Raw genomic sequence first — 12,421 nt, forward strand, 5'->3', positions numbered from 1 at the left:
CTTTTGATGACGACTCCGTTATCTCATGGAATTTCTTTGTGTGTATCCGACTGACTGTTAATGTGTGACTTGTTTGACACTATTGTGTTATATGTATATATGTTTTGATTTGTGAATATCTTTTGGATTCCTTATCTATGTTTACCTTTAGCTTTAATGTTGGATTTATGCTTTACCCTAGATCGACTAGATTTCAATGGAGGGAACTCGTAGTGGACATGGTCGTGGTCGCGGAGTTAGGCAACCCACGACTGAAGGGGGTACTAGGGGAACCACGTCTGAATCAAACCCTGAACCTAGGGTCGATCCGAATGTGCAAGTGACCGCAGCCATCCAACGAATGACCGACTTGTTGGCTCATGTAGTAGAGCAACAGGGTCAAAACCCTAATCCCAACCCTGAAAACCCTGGTAATTATGTGGAAAGTGAGGATAGGACCCTCGAAAGGTTTTAGAATTTTTCCCCATCGAAGTTTATTGGAGGGCCAAATTCGGATGTGGTCGAGAGATGGCTAGAAAAGCTGATGGACATCTTTGTTGCCCTGCATTACACAGAGGAGAGGCAGGTGACTTTTGCTGTCTTCCAACTGGAAGGGTAGCCCGTTCCTGGTGGAACGTAATAAGACAAAAATGGGACCGAGAACAGACGCCCAGGACATAGATGAACTTCATGAGGGAGTTCAATGCTAAATTCTTTCCTCCTTTGATTCAAGAACGAAAGGAAGACGAGTTTATCCGGCTTCACCAAGGAACCCAGACTGTAGCCGAGTACCAGAGCCAATTCACTCGGCTGTCCAAATTTGCGCCCGAACTTATCATGACCGAACAACGAAGAATAAGGCGCTTTGTACAGGGTCTGAACGTGGAGATCCAGAAGGATCTAGCTGTAGCCCAGATTAACGCCTTCAGCAATGCAGTGGAGAAGGCTCAACGAGTGAAAAATACTAGGCTACAAGTGAGAAACTTTCAGGTAAAGAAGCGAGAATTTCCTGGAAGTAGTTCGGCACAGGGGGATAAGAGTACCCATCCCAAGTTTGGACGGAGAACTGGAGGAGGAAAGATGCCGGGAATGTTAAGAGGGGCCCCGTCAAGAGGTGGACAAGTTGGGAGAGGTCAAAGAGAAGGTTTCCAAGGAGGCTCGGCTTCTGCATCTCGCGGACCCTGTGGGTATTGTGGAAAGCTAAACCACACAGAGGACAATTGCTGGAAGAAAGAGAGGAAATGTTTGCGCTGTGGAAGTGCAGTCCACCAGCTTGCCAATTGTCTGGTTCTATCACGAGATAGAAGGGGAAGCCAGCAACCAACGAGGACCAATTCCAAACCGACTAAGGTGGAAGGGACTAAATCTAAGGTATCGGCTCAAGTATATTCACTGGAGCCATAACAGGTCCCCGATTCTTCTGAAGTTGTAGAAGGTACGATTCCTATATTCCACCGATTTGCGAAAGTTTTAGTAGATCCCGGTGCTATTCATTCATTTGTCAACCCCAATTTCATGTGCGGAATTGATATAAAGCCCACTAGTTTACCTTATAACCTGGAAGTTAGCACTCCTACGGGGAATCACTGTTTGATTACTAGTATGGTTTATAAGAATTGTGAAGTTTGGGTAGGAGAGAGAAAATTGTTAGGAGATTTGATAAGCCTGTCCATTAAGGGGTATGACGTAATTCTAGGTATGGATTGGTTAGCCCGGTATGATGCCCAACTTGATTGTAAGCGGAAAATAGTGGAGTTTCATATTCCTGGGGAGGCGACTTTGAGGTTAGATATAAGGAGTAGGTTGGCCTCATCTGTATTGATTTCGGGTATACGGGCTCAGAAATTACTAAGTAGAGAGGCGCAAGGATTCTTAGCTTTTCTTATTAACACCCCTTCTGACAAACTGAAGGTAGAAGATGTACCAATAGTAAGTGAATATCCGGACGTATTTCCTGATGAGTTAGTAACCCTGCCTCTGGAGAGAGAGATAGAATTCAAAATTGATCTGTTACCAGGGACGTCACCCATCTCTAAAATCCCATATCGGATGGCACCTACTGAGCTTAAGGAGTTAAAATTGCAGTTATAAGATCTTTTGGAGCGAGGGTTTATTCGAGAGAGTAGATTTCCTTGGGGAGCCCCTGTGTTATTTGTGAAGAAAAAGGATGGGAGTTTGATAATGTGTATAGATTACCGGGGGCTGAATAATGTGACGGTTAAGAATAAGTACCCGTTGCCTCATATTGATGAGTTGTTCGACCAGTTGCAAGGAGCGGTGGTCTTTTCGAAATTAGATCTTCGACAGGGGTATTATCAATTGTTAATTAAGAAGGAGGATATACCAAAAACTGCTTTCAATTCTAGATACGTGCATTTTGAGTTTGCAGTCATGCCCTTTGGACTGACCAATGCCCCTGGTGCCTTCATGGATTTGATGCATAGGGTTTTTAAGCCCTATTTGGATCGATTTGTAGTTGTATTTATTGATGACATCCTGGTTTACTCAAAGACTCGTGAGGAGCATGAGCAGCACTTAAGAATCGTCTTGCAAACCCTAAGAGAGCATCAGTTGTACGCCAAGTTTAGTAAGTGTGAGTTTTGGCTGGAGAAAATTCCTTTCTTAGGGCATGTAATTTCCCAAGAGGGCATCTCTGTTGACCCGGCGAAAGTAGAGGCCGTGACTGATTTGAAGAGGCTAGAAAACCCTACAGAGATTCGTAGTTTTCTAGGGTTGGTTGGGTACTATAGGCATTTTATTAAGGACTTTTCCAAACTTGCCGGTCCCTTAACCGACCTGACGAAGAAAAATGGTCATTTTTTGCGGGATACTAGATGTGAAGCTAGTTTTCGAGAGCTGAAGAAAAGATTAACCATGGCACCGATTCTAGCTTTGCCTAACGGGATAGATAGTTTTACCGTTTATACTGACGTCTCGCGGGAAGGTCTGGGGTGTGTGTTGATGCAAAACAAGAATGTGATATCTTTTGCTTCTAGGAAATTGAAACCTCACGAGCAGAACTACCCAACCCACGACCTGGAGTTAGCCGCAGTTCTTTTCGCTCTAAAAAAGTGGAGACACTATCTATACGGGGTAACTTTTGAGGTGTACTCTAATCATAAGAGCCTTAGATACCTCTTCTCGCAAAAGGAATTGAACATGAGGCAGCGGCGATGGATGGAATTTCTGGAGGACTACGACTGCACCATTAACTACTATCCGGGAAAAGCTAACGTGGTGACTAATGCCTTAAGTCGAAAGGCTCAAGTAGCGGGGTTAGTGATTAAGGAGTGTGATATGTTGGAATCGATTTGTGAGTGAAAATCCTATCTTGGAAGTCATAAGGTGATTTTTGGTAATGTTACAGTAACATCCACTCTACTGGAACATATTAAAGAGGCCCAGAAGGAAGATTCTATGGTACGGAAATGGGGAGAGAAAGCGGAAAAAGGAGAATTGTTAGATTTCAATCTAAGTCCCGAGGGAATTTTGAAATACCGAAACTGAGTGGTGGTGCCCAAAGATGAAATGTTAAAGAATGAGATCTTAGAGGAAGCTCATCGGTCCAAGTACATGATCCATCCGGGTAGTAGCAAGATGTATCAGGACCTAAAAGGAGCCTATTGGTGGGACAACATGAAGAAGGAAATTGCTCAATACGTGCAAACCTGTCTCATCTGTCAACAAGTTAAGGTGAAACATCAAAAACCATCTGGATTGTTACAACCCCTGGAGATACCCGAATGGAAATGGGAAAACATTACAATGGACTTCGTTTCCGGTTTGCCGCGAACACAACGATGCCGTTTGGGTGATCGTCGATCGGTTAACCAAATCGGTCCATTTCTTGCCGGTAAACATGAAGTATTCCATGGATAAATTAACTCAGGTGTATATGGATGAGATAGTAAGACTACATGGAGTTCCTGTGAGCATTGTTTCGGATAGAGATCCTCGTTTTGTATCTAGGTTTTGGCAGACATTTCAAGAGACCTTGGGGACTAAACTCAATCTTAGTACCACTTATCATCCCCAGACAGATGGACAGTCGGAGCGAATAATTCAAACTCTCGAGGATATGCTAAGGACTTGTATTTTGGATTTTGGAGGTAATTGGGGCCAACACATGACCTTAGTGGAGTTTGCCTATAATAATAGTTACCATTTGTCAATTCAAATGGCACCATACGAAGCGCTTTATGGAAGAAAGTGCCGATCACCGATCTATTGGGATGAAGTCGGCGAAAGAAAGGTTCTAGATCTAACGACTATTCCATGATGGAGAATGCACGAGAAAAAGTTAAGTTGGAACGACAAAGACTCCAAACAGCCTAAAGCCGACAAAAGAGCAACGCAGACAATCGAAGAAAAGATTTGGAATTCGAAGTTGGGGACCGCATTTTTCTTAAGGTCACACCGTTACGGAGCGCCACGACGGGTAAAGGAAGAAAACTTCAACCGAGGTTCGTTGGACCTTTCAAAATTCTCCAAAGAATTGGAAAAGTAGTGTATCGACTTGAACTACCATCAAGTTTGTCCAGGATTCACGATGTCTTCCACGTCTCGATGCTTAAAAAGTAATATCTTGACCTGACCCACATTTTACAACTGGAGGAAATTGAGATAGATGAGTCACTCACCTATGAAGAGAAACCTTTATGGTTGCTTGACCAAAAGGTTAAGGAGCTGAGAAACAAACAAATTCCATTGGTGAAGATCTTGCGGAAAAATCATGGGATAGAAGAGGCTACCTGGGAGGTGGAAGAGGAAATGCAGAAGAAATACCCTGAACTGTTTGTGAATCAAGGTGAGAAATTTCGAGGACGAAATTCTTTTAAGGAGGAGAGAGTGTGAGAACCCGAAAATTTTCTTATTTTCTAGGCTTTATTTTATTTATTTGCACGCCGATCCTCTAATTTCTTTATTAGGAAAATTTTCTAGATAATTTTTATGAGTAAATATAGATTTTAAATCATTTTTCTAAAATAATTTAGTTCATGAGAAATTAGGAGTGTATACCGGGCGTGGGACCCGCTAGTGTGATATGTGTGATAAATTCGGCCAATTAGGTTAAATTTTGTGATGCGGTTGAGCACGAGGCCCAAAGTGTACAAGTAGACCCTGTGAAGGTGCCCCAAGACCCAGTGACACGAGCACGAGCTAAGAGATTCAAGGAGTCCCTCCAAGCCTTGGTACGTGCCATCCAATGGTACGTGCCATCCAAACCCAAGAGAAACCGGGCATTGAAGGAATTGAGTTGGAATATCCTTGCACGACTACTAAAATGCTGCTTACAATTGAAGATGCAAGTGTTCAAGCTCCAAACGGCGGGCTGAGCCGCAGTTAAGTACCCTCGCTGAGCCGTACGGGGTTGGGCTAGCTTTCGGTCAAGTGAAAGCCCAAGGGGCTGGCCGAACTTTCCTTGTTATTTTTTCAGTTTATTAGGTCTTAGTCACGGCTATAAATAGCCTGAAGTCGTATGTTACATTCAGTTTTTGAGAGTATTGAATAAAATTTCCAGAATTTCGTCCATTCCTTGTGGCAAATTCCCTTGGCTTGTGAAAGCTAAGTTGAACATCCTAGAGTTGATCCTAGGCTGTTCTTGACTTATCAATCAAACATACACACTTGATTGTGGCGTCCTCTACCGTTAAATCTGTTCTTGAGTGGTCCAAGTTCGGGTTCAACTCCATCAAATCTTCATCGTGTTCCTCTAGATCCGAAGTAGCTTCCGTCTCTCGCATCAGCTGGCATCAGAGCTGGTTAGAGGTATCACAAATATCCCTTTTTATTGTTTTTAGATCTATTTTAGTCTTCTAAATTCGTAGCTCAAGTGCTCGGGTTTGTCAAGTCCGAAATCTGTCTTGGTTGTTTCCTTGTCAGAAATCTGTCTTTGTTGTTTAGTTGTTGTCCGAAATTTTCTGTCCAGTTTTGTCTTGTGTTTATGTTCTGTTTAAATCCAAACAAAATCTATTGTGATGCATACCTTATTGTCATTCCCTTGAGTCGTTGCTGGAATTAATTTGCTGGGATGTCGAATCTGTTTGCACTTGTTTCTTGAACCTTTGTGTTGTTGCTTTGCAAAACTCGAACATCAAAACCTTATTGGGGAAGTCTTGAGCTTCTTGGATCAAAGAGGTTAATCTTCGCAGTCTTGAAACCTGAAATAAACCTTCAACCGTGTTCTTGTTTTCATGGAACTTTGATCTTGAAACCAAATCTGTCCAAGTTATTTACGTTAATTGCTGTGAAATTGTGGTCTAAACTAGCTGGCTATTGTGTGAAAACACCCCAAAAGAAGTCAAAAAAAAAATTCAAGAAAGACGGCTCTAGTTTCCAATTCTTGACCAGCCTTCAAGTTTTACCAAATCTGATTCAAACTTGGACTTCCAAATCTGAACAGCCCTAGTCTTGGTCAGCCTTCAAGCCACCAAATTTGATTCAAACTTGGACTTCCAAATCTGAACAACCTCCAATTCTTGACAGCCTACAAGTTTACCAAATTTGGTGCAAAATCTGACTTCCAAATCTGACCAGCCCCAAAATTTCGAATTTGAACCACTTGGGACTCCCAAATCTGACCAAACTCCAAGGTTTCCAATCCTTGGCAACCCCAAGTGTCCAAATCAGATCAAACTTTCCAATTTCCGAATCTTGAATTCTTGAATTTTCCTAAAACCGTTGGAGCAATTGTGCCACCCTATTGGGCTGAGTTTTAGGTAGTAGATTGCCCATTATTTGAGCAGCCTAAGGCCACCCAAAATACTCCAAAACCCTTACCAAAAAGACCACGGACCAGCAGCTCAACAAATTCCAGAAAATTGGGTTTCGGGTAGAGTTTTCTAGGATTTTCAAAATTTCAGCATTCAAGTTAATTGTCTTACTTTCTTTTGAGTCGTTAGTTATTGTCCAGCTACATTCTGAGTCTTGAGTCGTGTCTAGGTCTTCAGTCATACACCTCCATTTATAGCTACTAGCTTGTGTGTCACTTGTTGACTAGTCAAGAACGTATACTGCAGTGACGCCTAGTTTGTTCAACCCGAGCAACTAGCAAGCCAAGGAATTGCTTGGTAAGATTATTAGAGAGTTATACACTTGAGTGAAACACGAGTGTGAGTGACCTATACATCGTATTAAAAAAAAAAGAGAGAGAGAGAGGAACTCGTTTTTGTTTATTTATTTTGCAGGTGGACTAAATATGTCTAGTGAAGTTGGTGAACAAACCATGGACATCAAACTACAGTTGGAAGCCATGATGAGGGAGTTCAAACGATTGCTTAAGAATGAAATTGAACCATTGCATGATCGAATTGATCAGTTGGAGAACTCGAGACCTCCACCTACCCCGAGTAAGGGCAAAGAATCGGCATACTCAAACGATGAAGAGGAAGCATTTGAGGGAAGGTACCAAAATGATCAAAGGTTCCAACGTCGAGGAGATGACACCATTAAAGGTGTCAAACTCAAGATTCCCTCATTCCAAAGCAAGTCGGACCCCGAGGCGTACTTGGAGTGGGAACGAAAAATTGAGTTAGTCTATGAATGCCACACCTATACGGAGGAGCAAAAGGTGAAACTAGCAGCCGTAGAATTCATTGACTACGCCTCCATTTGGTGGGACCAACTTTGACTGAGCCGAAGGAGAAATCGTGCGAGACCTGTGGAAACTTGGGAGGAAATGAGGAGTCTGATGAGAAAAAGGTTTGTTCCGAGCTACTATAGTCGAGATCTACACCGTCGGCTACAAGCTCTCAACCAAGGGTCCATGTCAGTTGAGGATTATTACAAGGAGATGGAAATGGCCATCATGAAGGCGGATTTGCGTGAAGATGGAGAGGCCACTATGGCTCGTTTTCTACATGGATTGAGGCCCGAGATTGCCGAAGTAGTGGAACTCCAACACTACCTCGACATGAATGAAATGCTCGAGAAGGCGGTTACAATTGAACGGCGCCTCAAGAGGAGGGGTACTGCGCTACAAAGCACTACTTATCAAGCTGGAAATTGGCGCACTTCTCAACCAAACAGGGAGGAGAAAGCCGCAGCTCCTTCTTACCCTCCAAGGCCGAATGGCCTCCCTTCCAAGGCAACGCCCAAGCCTGACTTTAAGGCTAATAATGCAGCTTCCAAACCGTGTGGTCGAGACACCAAGTGCTTTAAGTGTCAAGGATTTGGCCATATCGCTTCTCAATGCCCCAGCCAAAGGACCATGCTGATGTTGCCAAATGGGGAAATTGTATCAGATGAGGAAGAGGAGTACGAGGGGATACCGCCTCTAGAAGAGGAAGAGAATGAATCGAGTGAGGAGATACCTACGCATGAGGAGATTGGATGCCTAGTGGTTCGAAAGGTCCTCACTACCCGCGCCGAAGAGGAGGAAATGGAGGTACAACGGGACAACCTTTTCTACACACGGTGTCATATCAAGGATAAGGTGTGTAGTGTTGTTATTGATAGTGGGAGTTGTGCCAATGTCGCTAGTCTACTCATGGTAGAAATGCTAGGGCTCCAAGTTATCAAACATCCAAGACCTTATCGCCTTCAATGGTTGAACAATGAAGGGGAAGTCCGTGTGTTTAAACAAGTAAAAGTGCCATTCCGAATTGGCAAGTATGAAGACGAGGTTACTTGTGATGTCGTGCCGATGCAAGCAAGTCACCTCATTCTTGGACGGCCTTGGCAATATGATCGCGATGTCGAATTCAAGGGAAGAGCTAATAAATATGTCTTTACTCATTGCAATAGAAAGGTGACACTTGTACCTCTCACCCCAAAACAAGTGTATGAAGATCAAATGAGGCTCCAAAAGGAGTATGAGCTAGAACTTGAGAGGAAAAAGCGAGAGAAAAGTGAGGAAGAAAAAGGAGAGAGTAGGGCCAAAACCCTAGGGAAGAAAAAGGCAACAAGTGGGTCGGCTATAAGAGAAGAAAATAAGGGGAAGCTAAGCTTGCTAGCAAAAGCCAAAGATGTAAGGCGAGCTTTGTCTTCCAACCAACTCTTACTTATGCTTGTGTACAAAGAAGAGTTGGTCAATTCATCCATACCTACTGACTCCTTGCCTTCTACTATGTTACCTCTCTTGCAGGAATTTGGGGACATATTTCCTGAGGATGTACCTGATGGACTACCACCGCTAAGGGGAATCGAGCACCAAATCGATCTCATTCCTGGAGCACCATTGCCTAACAAACCAGCCTATAGAATGGGTCCTGAGGAAACAAAGGAATTGCAAATGCAAGTGGAGGAATTGCTAAGGAAAGGTTGGGCTAGAGAAAGTCTAAGTCCATGCGCTGTACCAGTGATTCTCGTGCCAAAGAAAGATGGAGCGTGGAGAATGTGCACCGACTGTCGAGCAGTCAATGCACTCACGGTAAAATATCGTCACCCTATCCCTAGGTTAGATGATATGTTAGATGAATTGCATGGTGCCATTATATTCACTAAAATTGATTTGAAAAGTGGTTACCACCAAATAAGAATGAAAGAGGGAGATGAGTGGAAAACCGCTTTCAAAACTAAACATGGTCTATACGAGTGGTTAGTAATGCCATTTGGCTTAACTAATGCACCTAGTACCTTCATGCGTTTGATGAACCATGTTTTGAGACCTTTTCTTGGGAAATTTGTAGTGGTTTACTTTGATGATATTTTGATTTATAGTAGAAGCTTAGAGGAACACCTTGAGCACCTCAAAGCCATCTTTGCAGTACTTCAAAGGGAAAGGCTATATGCCAACCTTAAGAAGTGCACATTTTGCACTGATCGTGTTGTGTTTCTAGGATATGTTGTAAGTGCGCAGGGCATTCATGTAGATGAAGAGAAGATTAAGTCCATCCAAGAGTGGCCAACACCTACCTCTGTAAGTGATGTGCGCAGCTTTCATGGATTAGCAAGCTTCTACCGTCGCTTTGTGAAGGATTTTAGCACCATTGCTGCACCTCTTACCGCGGTCATAAAGAAGAACGAGAAGTTCTTTTGGGGGGAAGCCCAAGATAAGGCTTTCCAATTGCTGAAACACAAACTCACACATGCACCACTCCTTGCAATACCTAACTTTGATCTCACTTTTGAAGTGGAATGTGATGAATCAGGTGTAGGAGTAGGAGCCGTACTCATGCAAGGAGGGAGACCGATTGCCTACTTTAGTGAGAAATTAAATGGCGCGGTCCTCAACTATTCAACTTATGACAAGGAGGTGTTTGCCCTCGTACGTGCTTTGGAGACATGGCAACACTACCTACGTGCCCGGGAATTCGTCATCAAAACTGACCATGAGTCTCTCAAGCACCTAAAAGGACAACAAAAGCTGAACAAACGGCATGCCCGATGGGTAGCCTTCATCGAGTCTTTTCCATACGTCATCAAATACAAAACAGGTAAGTCTAATGTAGTAGCTGACACTTTATCTCGGAGACACATTTTGCTCACTGCCTTAGATGCTAAACTCCTAGGCTTTGAGCTCATGAAGGAGTTGTAGAAGGATGACTTGGATTTTGCCAACGCTTATGCGAATTGGGGAAAATCTGACTTTGAAAAGTTCTTTGTACATGATGGGTTCTTATTTTATCTTACCAAGCTGTGCATTCCTCGAGGGTCCATACGTGACTTACTTATTCAGGAGTCACATAGTGGTGGACTAATGGGACACTTTGGTGTCACCAAGACATTAGCTGTATTGCAGGCACACTTCCATTGGCCTCGCATGCGCAAGGACGTGGAGAGGATTGTTGAAAGATGTGGTGTGTGCCACAAAGCTAAGTCTCGGGTCAACCCAAACGGTTTGTACACTCCTTTACCCATACCTCACCAACCTTGGGTTGACATCTCCATGGATTTCGTGCTTGGTTTACCTCGTTCAAAGCGTGGCCATGACTCTATATTTGTTGTGGTAGATAGGTGATACGAACGTCGCCAACCTTGTGACGAAACCCGTAAAAGATTAGATTCAGGATCGACAAGAGGACACCAAGTTTGGAGCGGATGACCTCAACCCGTTAATCACGTGGTTAACGAACCTTGGTATAATGGTAGAAGACGCCACAACCTAGTGCGATTCTAGATTGATAAGTCACGAACACCTAGAGAAATTCTAAGGTATTCAAGAAGCCTTGGAGAAACCAAGAAAACTCTCAAAATCTGATTTATTCATTGAATGCCTAAAACCATTGGAAGTGTGGGCTATTTATAGCCTTACATAGAGATGAACAACTAAATGTGGAACTAGTCTAGAGTTGTGGTCTTGACTAAGACTAACAATTGTAGGCTTGACTATTTCCATAAGACTAAGAATTGTGGGCTTGACCACACCTTATGAGGTCATCCCTTAGGTAAACAACCTTATGAGGTCATCGCTTAGGTAAATAACCTTATGAGGTCATCGCTTAGGTAATTAAAGCAAGACTATGGACCATTAAGCCCTTATTACAATGACTTAACTAAAACAGCAAATGTGACTAGAGAAGGGTCACACATGGTTCTCTTTGACGTGCACTACATGGATGACTTTCATTCCTTCATGCTCAAGACTCTCAATGACCTTGGGGACAATTTCTTGGCCTTGTATCTCATGAACAAGTCCTTGGAGTTCCTCCCTCATCTTGTTAGCTCGTGCTCGAGTTACCAGTCCTAGTGGGACTTGAACCTTATCCGATGGCATAGCTTGACTCGTATCATTCCCCTTCTCTTGAAAGCAATTTGCCCACAAATTGAAGCATGAATGATGATAAGAAGAGTTACATGCCGTCGAGTCAATTTTGTTATGATTACCACAATTTTCATCCAATGCATAAACCACTTGCTAAGCTGGAAAGTAAACATTGTTGAACCTTGAATCTCACGAACCAGTTTCAATGTATGCCCAACTTGATCGCTTGTGATCATGAGGTAAGGATCCTCAACGTGATGCGATGTAGATCCTATGAAATCATACTCCTCAAACTTGAATAAGCTTGCAAAGTATGGAAGCTGACTTGGTGAAGTTGGAGCTTCAAGTGGACTAGTTGCAAGATGAGCATAGGTATTGTAGTGACCATTGAAGACCTCGCTCCTTGTGTAAACTCGTGGAACATGGTCGGTTCTAAGGTCTTGAGGGTACACATAGTTTGATCCTCCAAAGACGTGAACAGCATTGAAATTATCTGATTCCATGAATGGGAACCAAATTGATCTAACTCCTAGAAGACAAACTCCATGGAAACTTGTAAATTGCACAAGCGTCTTTGGGATGGAACATTGTAAGATCAAAACGATTGCACTTTGCTTAACCTGCACAAAACAAGGAACACTAGACAGAGCAATGTTAAGGTTGTTAGAATGGCAATAAGTCCCCTCACTCTCATTTTTGTTGAAACTTAAAATCAGTGCATTATCCCTTCTTTCTTTCGCTTCCTCAGTCAACACTTTGGATTTTTCAATCTCTTTCTCATGCTCAATAGCTGTCTTT

The 12,421-nt window shown here is 43.0% G+C and overlaps 1 protein-coding gene across 1 annotated transcript; it reads left to right on the forward strand.

Moving 5' to 3' along the window:
- Window positions 1–660: 660 nt before the first annotated feature.
- LOC113688414 (uncharacterized) lies at window positions 661–10,879 on the forward strand. The gene is made up of 5 exons (XM_027206227.1): window positions 661–1,162; window positions 1,676–1,908; window positions 9,065–9,091; window positions 9,779–9,928; window positions 10,556–10,879. Exons 1-5 carry the CDS (start codon window positions 661–663, stop codon window positions 10,877–10,879), a joined length of 1,236 nt encoding a protein of 411 aa, XP_027062028.1.
- The last annotated feature ends 1,542 nt before the right edge of the window (window positions 10,880–12,421 follow it).

This window comes from Coffea arabica, chromosome 4e (assembly GCF_036785885.1).
Source record: "Coffea arabica cultivar ET-39 chromosome 4e, Coffea Arabica ET-39 HiFi, whole genome shotgun sequence".
NCBI lineage: Eukaryota > Viridiplantae > Streptophyta > Magnoliopsida > Gentianales > Rubiaceae > Coffea > Coffea arabica.

Bases quoted from the DNA above. Each gene is read 5' to 3' on its own strand.
- LOC113688414 (XM_027206227.1), top strand. From the start codon at position 661: ATGAACTTCATGAGGGAGTTCAATGCTAAATTCTTTCCTCCTTTGATT. The intron at 1,163-1,675 runs GTGGGTATTGTG...ACGTAATTCTAG, and splicing joins TTCTGCATCTCGCGGACCCT to GTATGGATTGGTTAGCCCGG. The intron at 1,909-9,064 runs GTAAGTGAATAT...CCTCTCTTGCAG, and splicing joins AGGTAGAAGATGTACCAATA to GAATTTGGGGACATATTTCC.